Below are 23858 nucleotides of genomic sequence, written 5' to 3' on the forward strand. Positions count from 1 at the left end.
GCATTCATTAATTTCTACAGCTCAGAATCCTCCAAGAAGAATGTTTTCTAACTCATGTTATACTTAAAAGACCCCCCATTCATTTGAATAAATTAGTAGGAGCAGCAGAGTTTTAGAGTTAAATACAATAGAACTCCTAGTCTTTGGTCTTTGACATTTAAATAACTAATGCATTGCAGTATAAAACAACATGAATAACAGTGTTCAATTAAGTTATTGATTATGATTGTTGAAAATGAGTACAAATGTAATTTTCCTTTACTTTGTGATAATATTTTACAGTGTTCATTACCGTAATATGTACCAGTATATAGAAAAAATAATTTCTCCATGTCATTAAATATGATCACATGAACAATTGTTATTAGACCACAGCTACTGGAAGAATTTGGTGACAAGATCTCATTCATGTAAAACTCAAATATGAATTTGGCTTTGATGGTTTTATAGAAAATTTGGCCACTAAATACTTGCAATGATTTTCATAATTTAATATTATATTGACATTATTTGCTGTGAAATATAACACTCAAATTCATTAGACAGTCTCTAGGCTATTGGGGCCTCATACATAGATACCATTTGCAGTGAAATGATATATTAGGAGTTTTATTGTATCAAATGCCATTTTTTGTAAAAATGCATTCTTCAGTTGTCATTCAGATAGAATGTGTAGGAATTTTGAATGGAATAACATAAGCAATTCAACAATTAATCTCTGTGATTATACTATCATTTCTTCAAAAGATTAATGCTTTTTAGCTTTAAGGAGATAATAGAAAGATCAACAGTATGCTTATATTTGTTTAATATTTCTATTAATTGCCTAAACAGTCATTTTGAATCAAACTCAAATGCATTATTTTCCTTTTTATCATCAACCATATTGTTAAATCCTTTGAACCAAGCATGATTTTTCCAAAGGAACTTTAATGTTCAGATGGTTAAGAGCAAAAAAGGGAATATAAAAATGAGCATAGGAAGTAGGTTGCCAAAAGGATTTGTATTTCAACACTTATAAGCAGCTTTTTAAGGTGCAGAAGGAATTACAAATGCTAGTTCAGCTGGCTACTTAACCTAAGATTTACGAGTACTGCCTTAAATCAGAAAAATTTAAAAATCAAAGTGAACAAAGAAAATGTCTAGTTTGATATACGCCCTCACAGATAAGTGAACTGTGACCAACATAATTAAATATATGTCTTAAGTAAGTTCACATGACTAGGTAGGGGCAGAACTAAAACTGGAATTGGTGGCTGCACTTTCTGAGATTTGAAGTACTGTGATCTAGGTATTCCCAAGTTACAGTAAAATTTGAAGTGCATAAGTGTCTTAAACCCTTAGATAAATAATTATGTGCCAAATTATAAAGAATATCATTTACAATTTAAACAATTATATAGGACTAGTAAGTACTAGATAGAAATTTTGGAAATGTTGAACAAAGGAAGTTGGAAATTTGGAAGTTTTTGTTGTTCTTGCTGTTTCTTTTTTGAAGTTTTTAATTGAAATATTCTGTAAAAGAAAAGAATAATGTGTCCTCTTTGCATCTTTCATTCTGACCCCCAAACCTAAACTCAAATACATCTCAGTTATGCATTCCTGGCAAAATCTTAAATGCTAGCAATACTACCAACCTCTTTTTCTTCTTTCCTTTCTTCCTTCCTGTGCTAAACTGAGTATGAAGTTATTAATATATGGGTAATAGGATAACTGAGTCATGTCAATGTAGTACACATTAAAGGACTCATTTTTCTCAGTGTCATTTGGGGAAGACAATGTTTATATCATAAGTAAACTGCATTATACTTATACATGTTGTAACAATAAGATGGTACTGGGAAAACAGACAATGAATCTGTTTGGGTAGTCTGCCATTATGGGATCACTGTATTTTTTTTAAGCCTTTATTTTTTTTGAATGTGAAAATTGAGGACTTCTGGGGACATTCTTCTAAGCCTTCACTATAGGCTTGATCTCGGAGGCAGGGGTATTCTTTTAGACTCAGAAATCTGAAACAGCTAGTCAAATAAAGCAATTATTTGATGTTGAATGGGAAAGCCATCTCTATCACTGTTTTTTCTACTAAATTAAACATATTTTTATATCATCTGGATACAGTCTAAATCTCTCAAGCTTCTAAGTTGCTTTTGAATTGTGTCTACACTTTTCAGAATATATTTGAATTAAAAATTTGACAGCCCCCTCAATGGAATTGGTTTTTACATCTTGTTTTCCCAATTTTCCATCTTTTCTCCTCTTATGACATATAAGTTAAATTTTCAGTTTTCTCTTTTGCTTTCTGTAATATATGTACTTGAAATTAGAACATGTTGGAATAGTAAGGAACCTCAAGACACTATTCAATACTTTTGCTGTAAAGTTGGGTAAACTGAAGTCTGGAGAGATTTCCAAAGTGCCTAAAACAGCTCAGTTGATGTAGAAGACAGCTGAAATTAGAAACAGGGCCAGTTCCTAATCAAAAGAATTATTCCCATTTGAATCAGAAAGTTTCTAATTGTTTCAATAGAAGGATGATTAGAACTTGAATATGTCTCAAATTACTACATAATGTTTCCTTAAAATTCCATAATACAGTGATTAGCACACATAATTTCTCAACATTTCTTGTTATACTTTATTTTGCAAAGACCAATGTGAGATTTCTTGTATTAAATTCTCTTAATTTTAATATAAATTAAACTCTGTGTTATGAGATAACTTTGTAAGCAACTGTATAATTCTTATTTCAATACTGATTTAAAGAGATATAACATCCAAACACAAGTCAAATTTTATTTTAAAATAACAAATTAGCCTTTGAACCCTTCTGCTGAGTACACTGGAAATGGGATTTTTCAGTTATTTGATATGCTAGGTCATACAAACAAGATCATTCTGGTAAAATGTTAATCGCGTTTCTTCTTGTGTTGCCAATACTTCTACTTTCATTAACCACATGTTTTTCAACAAGTTCTAATTTCCCAATTCACTCTGAGCTGTAGAGACCTGAAGTCCAAGACTCTACAGCCATTAATTTCCAAAATGTAGTTTCTACATGCTGGTTGGTGGTATGCATGGGGGAGCAAAACGTTGACTGACGTGAAAATTGAGGACTTACCTTACAGTAACAGTAATTAAGTCATCTTCCCATAATAGGAATACTTAATACAGTTTTACATTCTTTGATTCTGTAAGTTTCAAGAATCTGAATTAAGGGGTATTGTGATAAATGAATCTGTAATATTCTAAAGTTATTAAGAGGTCATATGTAAAAGTAAGCAGTGGAGAATGAAAAGAACTACAATTTTTGATGTCACAGTAGCTTAACAATCGAATAAAAGTAAATATATGTTAAGAGATGAATAGAAATGTGACTCAGTTCCTGAAAGTATGAATCTAATGTAGTAAACTTTTCAATATGTTTATTAGCATTTGCCATTTTTACTGTTTAGTCAAGAATTTTTAAGTTCTAACTTCTTTAAATCTTAGCCTACAATAAAAAATAAATAGATAATAATTTTGAAGATGATCTCCCAATGGAAGTGAATTTATTCTCAGCATTATACATCAAATTAGTATTATTTATTTGGAGGATGTTTGAATTTTAGCAGTCAGAATTAATGTAAAGTGAATAGAGCAAAGACAAATTATACTATTAAAACCTAGGTGTAAAGGATAGCATGTGAATTTTTAAAAAATGATCTATGCATTTAATACCGTCAGCATGTCCTTCTTAATCCTACCTTATATTGCAATCAACTAGATGTTTTGTTAAAAACAAATACATCACATGCAGTAGCCATGTAAATACTACATAAGGCCATCCAGATTTGACAAATGATATTAAAATGGAATTTTGTTAATTCTGAGAAAGATTATATTGCTGAGTGCTTTCAAAATCACCTAATGTACAAAATTCTAGACTTAGTAGACAAAGAGTAACAACACACTGAAATTAAAGAAACAAAATGAAAACTCAGGGAGAGATTCTGTATTGTTTTGTTTTGTTTTGTTAAAAACCGTGTATTGAATTTAATTTTTAGTAAAGCAAGCATTACAGAATGCTTCAAAATTCTAAAAGTTGGGGATAAAAGTTTACATCCAAAAAGATGAATGGAAAATTGTGCTTTCAGACTGTAGAATAAGTTTTCTTACAGGGTTAACCATTTCATCTTGCCATTGGATACTGGGAATTTCATTTATGTAATGTATATATGTGCAGTTCATATCCAAGTCCTGCAAAAATCTAAAACTGTGTGCTTCACTTCATGTAGCAAAGGCACCTATGTTATTCTCCCTTTTGAGCAAAAGTCATGATCCAGTTTTCCTGCTGATGACGCTTTTTCCACTGCTGTGTCACTCACACTCTCTGTGTTGAGCAGTATAGTAAATCACAAGAGAAAGTGGTGGAGAATCCCTGCTCACATTGGAAATTGCTCTGTGGACCATTCAAAGAAGCTCTGGACTGATCACAAGGGAAACCGAGCAGAACTGTGAAGCAGACGGACAGGAACAAAAGGCTATTCTGGTGTGAGGAGAAATCAGTCACTTCAGCTCCATAAGCAGATGTTGCTACTGGACTGACAAGTGGAACCTACTCCTGCTGGAGAAAGGTAAAGTTTGCCATTGGGACAGACGCAGAGTTCATACACTGTCTGTCGAGAACTTGAGGAGCTAGGTGAAGAAGATGGGAAGGAGCCGGTTGGTAGATTTCCCAGCCGGATTGTCTTTGCATTTAAAAATATCTATGGGAAAAAAACAAATGGCATTTTAATTCATTTTAGTAATCTGCATTCCTCAGAGCATCCAGTAATCTACATCCCTCTTCAACATGGTCTATTAAGGAAGTCACACAACAAATAATTCTAGGGTTTAGCTGCCATGCTTTGTTGAACAAACAAATTACATTCCTACAGTATAGCCCCAAAGCTTTGCAGCTATCTTTTCCTTTGGGAGATGGTACATTCTGACAGAAAGCCTCAATCTGAAAAGCAATAACATACAATCTGCTTAAGGGGCCAACCAGTTATTTAAACATGACAGAAAATTAATGATTTTGACAGTCTCTCAACTTCTTAACCATGCCTGGTGTAAAAAATATGCAAAGAAATAAGGTTGTCCATGGAGATGATAATACTGACAGCTGACAGGAGCCAATTAATTAAAAAAAAAAAAAAAAAAAAAAAAAAAAAACTCTTGGTCTATTTTTTAATACTCATAAAAGTGTGTGGACTCTTAATCTAAAGTATATACTAAGTAGCTTATATGGTGTGGCTGTGTCCTCCTCTAAACCTCATCTTGAATTGAGGTTCCATAATTCCTATATGCTGTGGGAGGGACCCAGTGGGAGATAATTAAAGTATTGGGGCAGTTTGCCCCATACTGTTCTTCTGGTAGTGAAAGAGTCTCACAAGATCTGATGATTTTATAAGGAGAAAGGCCTTTCAGTTGGTTCTCTCATTCTCTTGCTAGCTACCACGTAAGATGTACCTTTTGCCTTCTGCTGTGATTGTGAGGCCTCCCCAGCTATGCGGAACTGTGAGTCTATTAAACATCTTTTTCTTTATTAATTACCCAATCTCGAGTATGTCTTTATCAGCAGTATAAAAACAAACTAATATAGTAGCCAATCAGCACTGAACAATAAACAATCATTGCCTATAATTAGATTTGAAGTCTCCATGAAACATATTGCCTGTGTTCAATACCTACTTTGCTAAATCTTTTAACTTGGAAACTGCTTTATTCTAAATCATGGACTTAGCACTTTGAGGGACAGTCATCACATGGTTCTGACATGCATGGGGAATGTTTCAGAAATAAAAGAAATAATGGATTTTGAATTTCGATGATCAAAGAAACAGCTCTCTCTAGCTGCTTCTTGTTTCTGTTGTTATATAGCTAATGATGGCCTAAAGGGCATCCTAAATTGACAGGAGTAACAGAATATTCCCTTTTCTCCATCTTTGCCCTCTGTCATCTAAGTTCTATTTGTTTTGTGCTAGGACTCCTGTAATAGTCCCTTACCTGGCCTCCTAGCTGCCCATTCTCGTCCTCCTATCATTGGTTTTACATATTCCTAGAGTGAAATTTTAGGAAATGCAAATCATATTGCTACAGTGCTCACAATTCTCTGATGTTATCCCCCACAAGTCAACTGGATTCTGATGTCTTTCAGTGGCACAAAGTCCCTACCTATATGATCTGGCCTGTCTCTCTAACATAATTTCCAGCAATTCTTCCTCTTGTTCCAGTTCTTGCTGTATTTTCTCAAATACAGCAAAAGTACTATAGCCTCACAGCATTTTTACTGTTTCCTCAAACTGAAATACATTTCTTCAGAGATGTAATGAGTGGGATGAGATATTAACTGGGTGGCTGTAAAATATGAATGGGAGGGGAGTTTCCACCTTTTTGATGCTATTTAAATCTCTGAACTATAAGATTCTATTTCATATTACAATTAAGCCAGAAAAGGAATTCATATACCAAAAGGATATATTTTAGGTTAATTGGGATGCCAAAAACTTGCTCCAGTTCTCTCAAAGATCACTGTCTGGGAAATAACTTTTCTAAACACTCTATTAAAATAATACTAATCTTTCTTCTCTTTAACAGGCATACTTTTCTCTATAGTAAAAATTCCTTTGTAATGTTATGTTATATTTGTAGTCATTCATTGTTTCTTTCTTCTACTTAAAATAAGATCTATGAAGATAGGGCCTGTCTCTAGTTCATCCCGATGGAATAAGGCATAGAACTGTAAAGTGCATAAATTACATGGTGCTCTTTCTTCACCTTGGACACATTTCTCCCGTCTAGGTTACAAACATACCCTCCATCAGGGTCCAGTTCATCTGTTTTCTCCTCCACAGACCTTTCTCTGGTGCTCCAAGATAGAAAAAGTATTCTTACTTGACTCTCCCATAGCAATTTATTTTAAATATCGTATTCTGCTGATCACGTAATATGGTATCTTATAGCCATGTTCATAGCTTACTTTTGCTGCTAAACTATATCCTCAAAGATAGAATTATTTTAAATTGTTAGTAATTCTGACCATGTTTAACCCTGCACCTACACCTTCTATATAATACAATTACTCAATAAATGAATACATTATAAAACAAATGAATGGCTGCATTTATCAGCAGCATTCAAAGTTAAAAAACATGATTACAGCTTGCATTTATTGATGTCAAATGTTGAAATATATTACCCTATAGTTACTTCTGTGTTAAGTAGCAGGAAAGCAAAGAGAAAGAAGTGAATCTATTTTTTAAGATTTTTCTGATGTGAAAGCAACAAGTGCACAAAACTAAGCAAACAACACAACAAAACCCATGGAAATACATTTTGGGGTACGGATGTTGGGTCTCATTTCTTCTTGTTTTGTGTTACAGACTTGGGGCTCTCTTACGTCTCCTCTGGGGATGAGAGATGATTCCTTATATCGACTGGGGGGAGAGGAGGGGAGTTGTGTAGTTCAGTGCCTTTTCCTTACAACTTTTCAAGAGCTAGCATGCTTATAGATGAATGGCATCCTCAAGCTTTGAAAGTGCCAAAAGTAACAGAGGGGCAACCTCTGAGACCGTGGGGTTTAAGTCTGTGGATTTGGAGTTGAGTTCACCTTGAAGAAATATTAGGAGCTGGTGTTTTGGCTAAGAAACCTTAAGACATACATAATTAATGAGGGAGATAATGAAAATCTAACAGACATGTGGAGAAGAGGGCTCACATGGGATTGATCAGATAACTGTACCATTTTGTGAACGGTGAATTCATTGTTAAGCACAGAAAGTAAGTACTTCTGTTTAGCACTGGTGGTTGGCAGGATCCTACTTAAACCATGCCATACGTCTGGCTTTTGCAATTGAATACAGAATTCTATTGCACACACACTGTATTACAAGCTGGGTCACATCTAGATGAATCTAAAACATATATATTCATGGTATATAAACAAGGGAATTGGTTGTCTTTCAATTGATGTCGCTTTGAGGGAATAAATGCAGTGAGTAGCCATTTAATACAGGTAAGCTTGCAGGTGACAGCCTTAGAATTCAAGCATGAGGTATGGAGGGCTCATAGCTGGAGTAAACTTTGAGGTACTCGGGGTTTCTGATGAGTAGCTTGCTTCAGCATAGCCATAATGGTGTTCTTTGGCTCTCCCATCCATTTAGGGGCTGCTTTATATTGTATTTGGTTATATGGCAATGCCTAAGAGATCCAAACTGTAGCTCCAATCATATAAAAAAGTCATTTTTATTAATAGATAAATTCATTGATATGGAGTCCTTAGAGAAAATACTATGTTCTTGGCTTGAGATGGAAGTATAAGTGGTGAGATTAAAGGGGCTGTTGTATACTGATTCTTTCCAACATAAAATTTCTGTACCTACCTAGGTTTGCGCTGCATGAATGAACTTGATCATATCTTTCTTTTCTGCCAAGGCAGTGATGCTGTTCACTGTCCAAATTCTAAAATTGATATGGCTCTTCAATATCATCTTATAAACCATATAATCCATTGGTTCCTAGACACTTCCCTGATCTCAGAATCACATCCCTGAGCTCTTAATTCACAGTCCACTGTCTTCTCTCTACCAAGAATTCATTCATTTATCCTATTGTCACCTGTTGAAATCTGGCCCATGACTCTCACGAAAAATCTTAATTGAGTTTCAAAAGAAAAATTGTTTTTGGCTAGGTGTGGTGGCTTATGCCTGTAATCCCAGCACTTTGAGAGGGCAAGACTGGTGGGTCATCTGAGGTCAGGAGTTTGAGATGAGCCTGCCAACATGGCGAAACTCTGTCTCTACTGAAAGTACCAAAATTAGTTGGGTGTGGTGGTGCATGCCTGTAATCTCAGCTACTTGGGAGGCTGAGGCAAGAGAATAGCTTGAACCCAGGAGGCAGAGGTTGCAGTTAGCCAAGATCCTGCCACTGCACTCCACCCTGGGTGAAAAGCATGAGCCTTCATCTCAAAAAAACAAAGTTTTCTTTTTTTTTTTCTGTGATCTTGTGGTATATATGTTGTTACTGTATTGCAAATACTATTATACCACCTACAGTATTCTACATAGAATTACAATTCATGTTGGCTTCCAGACTGAGTTTGAAATTCTTTGCAATACTATGTCTGAAATGACTTTGAATCTTCAACAGTGCAGAATTTACATACAATTTCATTCTACATTTCATCCATCATTTTAGAGACCTCAGTACCATGACTGATCTGATATTAAAAACTAAGGAAAATAACTTTATATCCTTCTATACTGTTTAGTAAATGATCAATCTGCCTTTCTGTGATAGTCAATGTAGCAAAAAATACATATTTTATGTTTCTTCATGGGAAAAAGGTTATTTTAATATTAAGGCTGTGCCTTTCTGTACTTTCAGTTTGTTACTATATAAATAAACCACAGGTGAAAACCTGTGGCTATAATTTAGTTATAGCATAACACTCATTTGAAAATTAAGTGCTAATACGTAATAGAATCAAAGGATTCTGCTGATACAATGAATAAAAGAACATATGTAAGTGATTCAAATATAGGGGTAAAATAGATATTAACATTTATTATGAGTAATTTGAATGAAACAATTACCATGGATGAAAGCAACTCTTTAAAGAGAATGTAAGATGTTTAAGAAAGACTTCCATCATGCTATGCTAGACAAAGCATCGTAGTCTACAATTGTAGTAGGGTGAAATCCTGATGGAATATTTGAAAATATTTTCAAAAAAATATATTTCTAGATTATTTGTTTTCTGGAAATATCTCTTATTTTACTTTAAGTTCTGGGGTATATGTGCAGAACATGCAGGTTTGTTACTTAAGTATAAACATGCCATGGTGGTTTACTGCATCCATTCCCCCTGCCCTCTACGTTAGGTATTTCTCCCAATGCCATCCCTCCTCAATCCCCCCGCCCAGGCCCCAGAGTGTGATGTTCCCCTTTCTGTGTTCATGTGTTCTCAATGTCCAACACCCACTTATGAGTGAGAACATACAGTATTTGTTTGGTTTTGTTTTCTTGTGTCAGTATGCTGATAATGATTATTTCCAGCTTCATCCCTGTCCCTGCAAAGGACATGAACTCATCCTTTTTATGGCTATATAGTATTTCACAGTGTATACATGCCACATTTTCTTTATTGAGTCTATCATTGATGGGCATTTGGGTTGGTTCCAAGTATTTGCTGTTAGGATAGTGCTGCAATAAATATATATGTGCATGTGTATTTATAATAGAATAATGTATCCTTTGGGTATATACCCAGTAATGGGATTGCTGGGTTTAATTATATTTCTAGTTCTAGATCCTTGAGGAATTGCCACACTGTCTTCCACAATGGTGGAACTAATTTACACTGCCACCAACAGTGAAAAAGTGTACCTGTTTCTGCACGACCTCTCCATTATCTGTTGTCTCCTGATTTTTTAAATTAATGCATTCTAACTGGCATGAGATGGTATATCATCGTGTTTTGATTTGCATTTCTCTAATGACCGGTGATGATGAGCATTTTTTTCATGTTTGTTTCGCTGCATAAATGTCTTCTTTTGGGAAGTGTCAGTTCATATCCTCACCCACTTTTTGATGAGGTTGTTTTTTTCATGTAAATATGTTTAAGTTCATTGTAGATTCTGAATATTAGCTCTTTGTCAGATGGGTAGTTGGCAAAAATTTTTTTTCCCATTCTGTTGGTTACTGGTTCACTCCAATGATAGTTTATGGTGCAGCAGCTCTGAAGTTTAATTAGATCCCATTTGTCTATTTTGGCTTTTGTTGCCATTGCGTTTGGTGTTTTAGTTATGAAGTCCTTGTCCATGCCTGTGTCCTGAATGGTATTGCCTAGGTTTTCTTCTAGGGTTTTATGGCTTAAGGTCTTATGTTTAGATATTTAATCCACCTTTAGTTAATTTTTGTGTCAGGAGGAAGAAAGGGATCCTATTTCATCTTTCTGCATATGGCTAGTCAGTTTTCCCAACACCATTTATTAAATAGGGAATCCTTTCTCCATTGCTTGTTTGTGTCATGTTTCTCAATGATCAGATGGTTGTAGATGTATGCAGTTCTTTCTGAGGCCTCTGCTCTGTTCCATAAGTCTATCTCTCTCTTTGGTACCCGTACCATGTTGTTTTGATTACTCTAGCCTTGTAGTATAGTTTGAGGTCAGATACCATGATGCTTCCAGCTTTTTTTATGCTTTTGTTTTCATTTTTTTTGTTTAGGATTATCTTGGCTATGTGGGCTCTTTTTTGGTTCCATGTTAAGTTTAATGTGTTTTTTCCCAGTTCTGTGAAAAAAAGATAATGGTAGCTTGATGGGTATAACATTGAATCTATAAATTACTTTGGGCAGCATGGCCATTTTCACAATATTGATTCTTCCTAACCATGAGCATGGAATGTTTTTCCATCTGTTTGTGTCCTCTCCTTTAGCAGCAGTCTGGGAGTTCACTCATGATTTGGCTCCATTTGTCTGTTATTGGTGTATTGAAATGCTTATGCTTTTTCACATTGATTTTGTATCCTGAGACTTTGCTGAAGTTGCTTATCAGCTTAAGGAAATTTTGGGCTGAGACAATGGGGTCTTCTAAATATACAATCATGTTGTCTGCAAATAGAGACAATTTGACCTCCTCTTTTACTAATTGAATTTTATTTCTTTTCTTGCCTCAGTGCCCTTGCCAAACTTCTAATACTATGTTGAATAGTAGGGGTGATGGAAGACATGTTTGACTTGTGTCAGTTTTCAAAGGGAATGCTACTAGTTTTGCCCATTTAGTATGACACTGGCTGTAAGTTTGTCATAAGTAGCTCTTATTATTTTGAGATACGTTCCATTGATACCTAATTTACTGAGAGATTTTAGCATCTTGAATTAACAACTCAGATAATTACGTAATCATATAAAAGGAATATTCCTCTTTTGCCTGTATTAAACTATGACCTCATCTGAAGAGGTATGAAATACTCCAGAACATGTCTCTCAACTTAGCTTTCCTAAGTTACAACTCCATTTATTTTCTACATATATGTGTGTATATCTGTGTGTGTGTGTGTGTATAAAATAGGTGCCAGTGTTGTATATACTGGCACCTATTATATATGTGTGTATATATATATTTTTTTTTCTATATATACATATATACATTAATATATAATATAGATTATATATAATATATTAATACAATATATATTATACATTAATGTATATATATGCATATATATGTTGTATATACTGGCACCTATTATATATGTGTATATATATGTTATATATACACATATATATGTTATATATACATATGTATGTGTATACCAGTACCATCTGTGTGTGTGTGTGTGTGTGTGTATATATATATACACACACACACACACACACATACACACACATATGGTACTGGCACCAGTACTGTGTGTGTGTGTGTATAATAGGTGCCAGTATATACAACATATATATGTATATATATATATACATATATAATATATATTATATATACATTAATATATATTATATAATATATAAATGATATAATGTGTATATAAATATATATTATATATATACATATATATGTTGTATATACTGGTACCTATTATATATGTGTGTGTGTGTGTATATATATATATATATGAATGATATATATACTGGCACCTATTATATACACACACACCAATGGAACAAAATAGAGGCCTCAAATAACACCCCACATCTACTATGGTCTGATCTTTGACAAACCTGACAAAAACAAGCAATGGGAAAATGATTCTCTATTTAATAAATGGTGTTGGGAAAACTGGCTAGCCACATGCAGAAAGATGAAACTGGATTCCTCTCTTACATGTTACACAAAAATTAACTCAAGGTGGATTAAATATTTAAATGTAAGACCTAAAACCAAAAAACCCCAGAAGAAAACCTAGGCAAAACCATTCAGGACATAGGCATGGGCAAAGACTTCATGATGAAAACACGAAAATTAATGGTAGACAAATGGGATCTAATTAAACTGAAGAGCTTCTGCACAGCAAAAGAAAATATCCTCAGAGTGAACAGGTAGACTACAGAATGGGAGAAAAATTTTGCAGTTTACTCATCTGACAAAGGGCTAATATCCAAAATCTACAATGAACTTAAACAAATTTACAGAAAAAAAACAACCCCATCAAAAAGTGGGTAAATGATATGAGCAGATACTTCTCAGAAGAAGACATGTATGTAGTCAAAAAACATATGGAAAAAAAGCTCATCATCATGGGTCATTAGAGAAATGCAAATTAAAACTAGAATGAGATAACATCTCATACCAGTTAGAATGGCAATCATTAAAAAGTCAGGAAACAACAGATGCTGGAGAGGAAGTGGAGAAATAGGTACACTTTAACACTGTTGGTGGGAGTGTAAATTAGTGTGGCGATTCCTCAAGGATACAGAACTAGAAATATAATTTGACCCAGCAATCTCATTACTGGGTATATACCCAAAGGATTATACATCATTCTACTACAAAGGTACATGCACAGATATATTTACAAAGCACTATTCTCACTAGCAAAGATTTGGAACCAACCCAAATCCCCATCAATGATAGACTGGATAAAGAAAATGTAGTACATATACACCATGGAATACTATGCAGCCATAAAAAAGAATGAGTTCATGTCCTTTGCAGGGACATGGATGTAGCTGAAAACCATCATTCTCAGCAAACTAAGACAAGAAGAGAAAACCAATTACTGCATGTTCTCTCTCTCATAAGTGGGAGTTGAACAATAAGGAGACATGGAGGGGAACATCACACACCAGGGCCTGTCAGGGGGTGAAGGGCTAAGGGATAGATAACATTAGGAGAAATATCTAATGTAGGTGATGGGTGCCGCATCACACCATGTCATATGTATAACTATGTAACAAAACTGCATATTCTGCACATGTACCCCAGAACTTTAATTAAAAAAGAAAAACAACGAGCAAGCATGAAAGCATCTGCCAAGCTGTCTAGGCAGATTTGTAAATGAAAATATAAAAATTCATAGAAATTAAAAACATAATCGCTAAAATTAAAAAGCTCAATGTATGGATTAAATAAGTGATTAGATACTGGGGAGAATCCTGAAACTATAGACCTGAATAATTCAGTAGCATGACGTACAGTAAGATAAAAAATAGAAACTGGGAAGGAGAGGGTAAGAGATGGGGAAGGTGTGAAAATGCAAAGTTATGTCCAGAGTTTCAGGAAAAAGACCATAGAAAAATGAGGGAGAGGTCATATGAAGAAATAATGGGAATTTCCAGAACTGATAAAAATGTGATTCTGCAGATAAAAGAATCACAAAGTATATAGCAAGCAAGATAAATAAAATGTGTGTGTACTTATAGTGGAAGAATAGAACACCAAAGACAAAGTACTAATTACAACAGAGAAAAAAAATAGTGTCTAAAGTAGTAGCAACAAAATTTAAAGGAAATGCTTGAGAGATAAAGGATACATAGAAGAAAAACATTGTTTATATCCTTATCTAGGAAATATTATTCATAAATAGTACAACATTTTTTTTCTAGATAAATAATGGTACTCTTTCTATGGAAACAACCAACCAAAGTGCTTTCTGGAATAACTATCTGAATACAAAATATAACACGAATAAAAAAAGGAAAATTGACTGTCATTATTCTTGATATTTTCATGATACCATATATATCTGCTCATTTTGAAAATACAAGTATTTAGACATCCCACTTATAATTGACTTGTGAAGGAATATCTTTCAGTAGAAAATAAATGGAGTTGTAACTTAGGAAAGTAACATTAGGTTACCAAATTTCATATTTAAGCAGTATTAAATTCATATTCAAGAAGTATATGTTTTTGTAACTTACCAAGCACTTCTTCATGCTTCCCCTGGAACCATATGCATATAATTTGAAAAGGTGCACCCTCAGCAGTAAAGCGCCAGTGTCTGCCTTTCTAGGACTCACCTCCCCTTCTGTAGACTGCAAATGGAGCTCCTTCCTGCAGGTGGCCTTGAAGTCTCCTGCAGCAGCACTCACCTGGACCCCACGAGGAGCTTCCATGATCAAGGATCTGGTGGGTGATTCAAGCCTAAGAGAAAAACAAAAAAAAAAAATACTAATAGAAAAGAAAAATTTTGATAAACCAAAAGACATTACCCAAATTAAAAGAACTACCAGACAAACATATAAACCAGACAGGCATAAAGAGTCCTGTCATTTAAGCAAAGATAAAATGAGTCTTAGAAAATTTTTTTATGGACTTATCTATTTTTTGGCTCTTTATAAAAATCTACATTTATTCACATCAAGTATTTACTCTTACTTGCATGATGATTTACTTAGGGTTTCTTTTGTCATTTCCCTCATAATACTCATGAAAAGTAGGGTGTGATAAGTATACTTGCTAAAATTTTTAATAGAACACTAATATTAATGATGGAGGTTTAATAAAAAATTACAATTTAGAATGTAGATGTATATGTTCCTCCATAAAGAGTCCCTGTCTTGTAAAGATGAATGCTTTAATGAAAATCAATTACTATTGCAAACTTTCAGGCACGTACAGTCAGAATTTTGTGAGCTCAAAAATTTTCAGAGTACTCATTAATGAAACAAGACATTTTCTACATCAACTAACTCTTTTGGCTCAGTGAAATGTCTACAGAACGAGTGACATTAGTCTGGGAAACAAAAATCAATAGGAGGGTAATATACAAGTACAAATGTGATTGAAGGTTGGCTACATAAACCATGATGGTAAAAAAACAAGTGTTTTAGACAGTCATGTCTACAAAAAAAAAGAGTTGGGAGACAGTTTTCAAATTATCTTCAAATATAATACTAGGAAAAAAGCCAAAATGACAGAATACAGGTGCTAGAATGTAGTGGTAAAAAGTCCTAGCATGAGAAGAGGTAGGATCCATGCCTTGGACTTTTTAGATCAGCTCTCTGCCTTGGGGATGCAGCTGCCTGTGCTCCCCTTGACCACAGGACTTTAAGATGAGGGTACCCTCAGGCTCACATTCAAACTCTTGCCCAGACCAACTAGTTTTGCTTTTGTTTTCTGAGGCAATGAATTCAGAGTTGTTTTGTAGAAAGAACCACATCAAATGGTTAGGTCTCTGGAGTTCAGCTCCCTCGCAGCAGGGAAGGCATACTTAAAGGCTTAAAAGTGATATTGAAGGAGTAGAGCCAGCATATAGAACTGGTTTCAACCTTTCATTTTCTCTTTTTTCACTCACCAAAGCAACTTTTAAACTTTAATCCTTATGGGCCATTTGGATATCTATCTTTGTATAATCCCTGGAGGGGTGAAGTTTTGAATGTATCTATTTTTAAGAAACATCTGTATTTTTTAAACAAAATTCCCCATATTTTCCATAAAACATTTGAAAACTTGAAAAGAAGACAAGCACTCATAATCCTATTAACTTATAAAATTTACTATTAGCATTTTATGCATTGTATTTAAATGTCAAAATTGGAATGCTAAAATGTATGTTTTATCACTGATTACCCCTGATATACAACCCTTCTGGAACTACCTAATAAACACTCTTAGCAGCACAGTATCAACAAATAAATATTGCCCCACTTCTTTCTTGTATGGAAACTCTCTTGTTCACTGAGGAGGGTTTTGCAGACTATCTTACTTATAGTAGAGGTTTTCAATTAAACTATTCACTTTATTATAAAATGTTCTCTCAAGAAGCCTGTTGAAAAAGGAATCTCAGGTTTATTGGCACCACTTGTGGATTTCTATGTAATTTGTCAATGAAATTAGTGAATTACAATTGCATTGATTTTGAAAGCATTATAGCAAATACAGCAGTGAGTTTCAGACTAGTTTTCACAGGGGGTAACTAGGATTATTATAGCACAAAGAAGGATTAAATTTAACTCAAGTCTCTCTGCCACCTGTTTTGTAAAGCATTCTGTTTGTTTATGGTGTTTATATACCAAAGATGCAACAAGATACTGTTTTTAAGGTGTTACGCAACTATCAAATATAAAAATCTGTGGCCTAAATCTCTAGAATTCTCAACATTCTGAGAAAAGAGAATTCAGATTTTAAAAGAACCTAAGTTGCAAGATGCAATTATTAAATATTAACTTAAGCAGAACTTAAACATCAGAAGAAATGGAAAGAGAAAGAAAGCAAAAATCCTATTTATCATAATGTTCTTCTCATAGGTAGAACAACATCAGCCAAGTGATGTACACCTTTATTTAGGAAATGTCTCAGGACAAAATCCTCAGTGCTTGAGTACATTAATGATGTGTATGTGAGCTATGTGTTTCTAGACATTAACTTGGAGCCTGCAAGCCTTAATATTTCTGTTTTAAGCTGCATTTTTTAAAGAATGAGAATTATGAAAAGATGCCAATTACATGATTAAATATTAATTCATTTTACAGAATCCAAGTGGAGATTATTTTCTTATTCATGGAATAGTTAATGGATCTGAGATCCAAAACAATCTTTGGAAATGGACATTGTATAATTAGTATCAATACTTTTTATCATAGGTGCAGAAACTCTTCAAATGGTAGTAACTTTACTATATATTAACGTAAGAAATAGAAAAGAAAGAACATTAGGCCATTCTGGGCAAATTTACTATTATGTCTTGATTAACCCTTTAACATGCATGTTTGAGCCTTTTAAAATATAGACTCCATACTACAAAACAGTATCATCTTAAAAAAAATAATCTGAGAAAATCTAGTTTTAAATTCCACATGAAAACTAACACAGAACTTGAGAAATAGTACACACTCATCAAACATCTGCTGAATAAATAAGTTATAGAAACTCACTACATTTCTTCACTAAAATATCAATATTCTATTAATGTAATTAACTGTGAATGCTTTTTTTTTTTTCTAGTCTTTTTTTTCTTGACAATAACAAAACCAAAGAAAACATGGATACTTACTCCCCAAACTATCATTTCATTGTCTTGGCCAACCAATGTCACAATACTTACTGCTATGAAAGGAAAATTGTCAGCAAGGCCTGGAAAGTTTTTCTCAGACACACTGCTTTTATTCTTCATTACACAAATAAATAATTGAATATCTATATAATTACTGTATTTTCCTTCTGTTTCAGTTTGGAAATTTAGTAACACTTATCTTGGGGGTTGCCAGTCTGCTTTGAGAACTAGCTGATAACTCCAGCTTAGTACAATGTTTAAATAATGATGACTAATCAGAAAATAAAAACCAGAAATATTATATACTAATTATAATATTCACATTTTCACTTATGAATTTTGAAATATGTCAGGAAGATAAAGTAGCAGTTGATTCTTATTCCTTTTTTGATGATACACTCTACATAGTAGAAATTCCAAAATGTTACTAAAATGTTAGAAATAAATATTTCTAAAAGAATATATTTAAATAAATTTTTAAATACTTATATAAATTTACCAATTTAAAAAATTTACTCAATAAATTAGTAACCAGCTGTTTCTATATTAAAACACAGATTAAAAACAACTGGAATCAATGCTATTCACATGTGTCTTTGTAATACAATAATAACTGCAGCCACTTCCCTTATATCCCATTTATTTAGTTAATGTCCTCATTATTCAGCTTTGCTAAGTTTCAGCAATGCAAATTAACAAACATTTATTGCAAGTAGGATGTGTAAAATACAGTGCTGACTGCTACAGAACTAAGGATAAACAAGGGAGATGTGTATCCTGTTCTAATGGAAATTTTGTTAGGAGAAGAAAGATATGATAAACATTTTTACAAAAGTTGTTCAATTCCTCCCTGAAAAAAAGCACCATAAATGAAGACTACAACACCCTATGAGATGCTGTTTACACACATTCCTCAGCATTCCTAAATCTCTAGGATTTCTATATAGAGTAGGTAATTATTATGTTGCTCTTCTAAAATAAGTCTTGGTCCTTGAAGGAGGCCACTTTTTCTAATATTGTTCACTAGCTAGTTTGAATCTGTATTACTCAAATAGTGAGAAACTGAGTTTTTAAGGAAATTTTAACAGAGAATTCTAAAGGACTACAAAATTTACTGTTGTAAAAGTATGGTTTTATTGCCTTAAAGATTTCCAACTATTTTTTTTTTTTGTTTCCATCTGAGCATGTGTACACTCATCCAATGGGAAGGGATAAACACCAATCCATATGAAATAAAAAGGTCTTTTAATATTTTTATTTTGCTTCCCAAGACAGCAACTGTGTCTCCGAGGCTGATACTTTGATCCAATTTTACAAGTGACTATTAATATGTGATTAATTTTCATCAGCACTATTTGTGTCTTTCCTTTTCCTATACAATAGTATGTTTTAGAATGTAATTTAGTTATCATTAATTATTATTAAGCCATCATTAATTGCCATATCTTATGTATTGAATTAAGAGCATCCACTGAGCAGTTTTGTATTAGGGATCCAGATTTTAATATTTCAAATGTAGTCAACCATAGTAATAATGATCCTGGAAATAATTCCCCATAATGTTGGAATTATCTGCGTAGTAAGAGCTTTTACATATAATGCCTCTTAGAACCATCACAATGTCAAGAAGCAGCTTATTCTATTGGAAGTATTACATTGAGGAACCATTCATAGACCAATTAAGTTCTGCCATTTTCTGATTAGATTCTATTTGCTTTCATATTTCCTGCTATATAAAGCTCTGTGATCATTTATAGCTTTCTCAACTCTCTATTTGCCCTGTTTTTATGTGCATATATGTCATATATTTTATTATATATGTAAGATTTTCCAGCATTCCTTTTTGTTTTGTTTTTTGTTTTTAGTGATGGTGTCTTGCCGTGTTGCCCAGGCTGGAGTACAGCATCGTGATCATAGCTCACTGCAGCCTCAACCTCCTGGGCCCAAGCAATCCTCTGGTCTTAGCCTCCTAACTTGGACTACAGATGTGAACCAACATGCTTGGCTAATTTTGTTTTTATTTTTTTGTAGAGACGGGTCTCACTATGTTGCCAGGTCTTGAACTTCTGATCTCAAGTTATCCTCCTACCTTGGCCTTCCAAAGTGCTGAGATTACAGGTGTGAGCCTTTGTGCCTGGCCTCAGCATCCCTATTTTTATTAGTTGCTCTCACTCTATAACTACCTTTGCCTTTTCTTTTCCACATTCTTCCCGTGTAATGTATTCGGTTTTATATTTATTTTAAGTATATTGGAGGAAACTCTGTCTAATTGTTTATTTTACTTCTTCATATATTAAGGATTATCAATAATGATGGAATTTATGGCACAGGTATAAGAGGAACGCTTACCTGAGATCTTGAGATGGCTCTGCTCTGATGTGTGGCGTCTCCACAGAGTGCCCAAATACAGCTCCTTCAGTGCCTGGGAGTAGCATGAATACATAGCAGTCAGTGTAAGAAAGTTCACACCGCAGCGTTCACCTCTATTTTTATGTATCAAATATTCTTCCAAAAGAGAGAAAACTTAAAATAGGTATCTATGATGTATTAATTTGTTTTCACACTGCTGATAAAGACGTACCTGAGACTGAGAAGAAAAAGAGGTTTAATTGGACTTACAGTTCCACATGTCTGAGGAGGCCGCAATCATGGCGGGAGGAGAAAGGCACAGCATATATGGTGGTGTTAAGAGAAAAATGAGGAAGATGCTAAAGCAGAAACCTGATAAAACCATCCATGAGATTTATTCACTACCACGAGAACATTATGGGGGAAACTGCTCCCATTGTTCCAATTATCTCCCATGGGGTCCCTCCCACAACACGTGGGCATTATGGGAGTACAATTTGAGATAGATTTGAGTGGGGACACAGAGCCAAATGATATTGCAAGATATGAATGAGAAGACTTGGAAGAATATCACCAGGTAGAGAAGAGTCAAGCAAGGTAAATATAAACGTCATTATATTAACTGATTTTAAAATTAAATTATTTATAAAAGTCAAGAGTAAGTGAGAATTCCCATTCAAGAACAAAAGCTCATCTTTGTCCCCTGACTTACTTTCCAGATAAAAGAAATTGAGGGAAGGATAAGTCACAATACTGAATTCTGCATTTCTATAATTAATAGCAGGTCATGAATAAAATGTGGAGGTGAGCTCTACTTTATCCTACTATTGGTTTTTAAAGACATAGCCTCATAGATGTTTAGCAGTTCTCCCACATAGAGCTACCACCTTTGATTATAGTAACCATCAAATGACAGGGAACATGTCATGTTACTTTGACCTCTCTAGAGTAGGGCTTTATCTAAAACCATAAACAGCTTTATTTCATTTTGTTATAGTTGTTTTCATATGGGATCGTAATTTTCCAAAGAGGTCATGTACTCTAACATCTTCCTCAAGAGGCTGAATGATACTCTATCTCAACTTTGATTTACTAATACACTTGTTTTTCCAGATTCCTATAGCTTTTTCATAATTTATCGGAACAAAATGGAAGGATTCTTCTGTTTCCAGAATCAAGTGGAAAAAAAAAAAAGTTCCAAATAAGATGACATTAACAAAATCAATCTCTCTCTCTCTCTCTCTCTGGTAATTCTGCATAAACACCTTAGATTTTCACCCTCAAAAAACTTTATAATTTTGTTTTCTGGTCTAATCTTAAAACTTCTTGGTATAAGAACCTCATGTCTGTTCCATCAGTGGCCACAACACTAGCTAAATTATACAATGTAATTTAAAAATATATAGATTTTAAGCATACAAAACAAATCTGTTTTGTGTAATGAGAAAAATCATGTAAAATATATTAACTCAAGAGGCAATGATGAAATTGCCACTAGGAAATTAATGCTCAAATTCCAATTCCTTAAAAATAAATTGCTATATAGGGAAATGTATTAGAACCATCAGATGACTCCTTGCATAACGTAGCAGTAGAGACTTTGATCATGAATTGAAGAGGAAGAGATTTTTTTTCAGAACTGTATGATTTCATCTATATTTTCATTCTGAAAGCAAACTTATGTGGTTCTGCTGCAGTAATTCCTTAAGATTACAGATCTCTGCTTATCAGCTAAAAGCTATTGTCATTTGTTGAACTAGACTGTGGGACATACAGTCCTTGTTTTTTAAACTTTTTTCACAAATTTTGAGAAATTATTTCTTTATTTAAGGGTTTTATTCTTTTGATATTTTGGAAAATATTTATTACTTCAAGTAGAACATTCCTTAAAATGGGCCTTAAAAGTTAAACAGTAGTTTGAAGTAACACTAATTTTGTGATTATGGTGGGGATAGCAGTCGAAATAATATTATAAGATATATATTTGTATATCTCAAAGAGAGACTCTGGCATTTTGTAATAAGATATACATACCAGAAAATATAGTTATCCATGTGCAAAATTCAAAAATGAATTTCCACTATTGTATGATATGAAATTTCCCAGATAAGGTGACAGAAATATGATTAAACATCAATAATACTATTTACTTTCAAATACATAATTGTACTTAGTAACTAAGCACAAAACAATGAAAATAAAAATAGATGGTCATCAAAAGTTTAAATTTTTAATGAGATTTAAAAACTGATAGAGGTCTCAATTCTGAATTCCAATATAAAATCATCATTTTTAAAGGATTTTTCAGGAAATAAGTATGTAATCATGCCACTTAAAGGGTGAAATTGTAAACTAAATAATACAAGTGATTAACAAAATGCAGGGATCTAGAAAAGGAAAAAATCACTCTCCTTGTTTTCGTCCTGAATGAGCCAAAGATACAATATTAATAAGCAACACAGATAATCTTAAAGGAAATCAGTAAGGGCCAATAAAACCACCTGAACTAGGTATGTACTTTAACAGCATAAAAAAATAAAAATCAGAATATGCACAGTGGCTCATGCCCATAATCCCAGCACTTTAGGAGGACAAAGTAGGCAGATGACTTGAGGCCAGGAGTTCTAGATCATCCTGGCCATCATGGTGAAACCCCATCTCTGCTAAAGATACAAAAATTAGCTGGGCGTGGTGGTGCACACCTGTAGTCACAGCTGCTCAGGAGTCTGAGGCAGGAGAATAGCTTGAACCTGGGAAGCATAGGTTGCAGTGAGCCAAGATACCTGAGATTGCACCACTGCACTCTGGTTTGGGCAACAGAGGGAGACTCTATCTAAAAGAAAAAAAAAAAAAAAAAAAAAAACTTAAAAAATATGTCTCCCATGAATTGAAAAATTTTACCATGCAGACAAGTATGGCTGTAAGATTTAGCAATTAAAAATATATGACAATGAGTTAATTTGAATTTCAGATAAACATCAAATCATTTTTAGTATAAATATAGGATATTGTCAGAAGATGTACTTATCCTAAAAACATATCTTGAGTAATCAAGTAAATTCAAAATTAATAAGGCATCATGTACTTTATCTGGAAACCCTAACAATTTGTCAACATTCATTTGGTACACAAGGACAGATCTTTTCTTCAAGAAAAGAAAGATTGGGTCACAAATTCTCATATCATAGGCTCTAGAAACCATAGAAACAAAAAAGGATAGACATGAAAAGGTCAAAAGGAACATAACAGAGACATATTAATATTAAACTTATTGAATAAATAAGTGTTTGTTTTCCATTGCTATTGTAAGGGGGTCTTCAAAAGGGTACAATGTTCAGTACTGCTTGATTATATAGTCTTGTAAAGGATGTTTCAGATAGTGTAAAATGACTACAATGTTACAAGACATAGGGGAAACATATACTATTAGCTATTGCAATTGTCAGAAGAAAATGAGGTAAGAAAATTCAGGTCCAAAAGTAATAGAAGCCATTCATATGATAATTTCTGGCTTTTGCAGAAATGAATAAGGATAAC

At 33.6% G+C, this 23858-nt stretch overlaps 1 protein-coding gene across 1 annotated transcript in view; it reads right to left on the minus strand.

Moving 5' to 3' along the window:
* Window positions 1–830: 830 nt before the first annotated feature.
* Window positions 831–23858, minus strand: part of SGCZ (sarcoglycan zeta) — a 1155154-nt gene continuing 1132126 nt past the window's right edge. The window contains exons 6-8 of the mRNA XM_074383946.1: window positions 20322–20394; window positions 14998–15121; window positions 831–4748 (exon numbers count right to left, since the gene is read on the minus strand). Of these exons, the coding sequence (XP_074240047.1) occupies window positions 4554–4748; window positions 14998–15121; window positions 20322–20394 (392 nt within the window). The 3' untranslated portion in view covers window positions 831–4553. The remainder of the gene's footprint in view (window positions 4749–14997; window positions 15122–20321; window positions 20395–23858) is intronic.

The sequence above is a fragment of the Saimiri boliviensis genome, chromosome 13 (genome assembly GCF_048565385.1).
Source record: "Saimiri boliviensis isolate mSaiBol1 chromosome 13, mSaiBol1.pri, whole genome shotgun sequence".
Taxonomy (NCBI): domain Eukaryota; kingdom Metazoa; phylum Chordata; class Mammalia; order Primates; family Cebidae; genus Saimiri; species Saimiri boliviensis.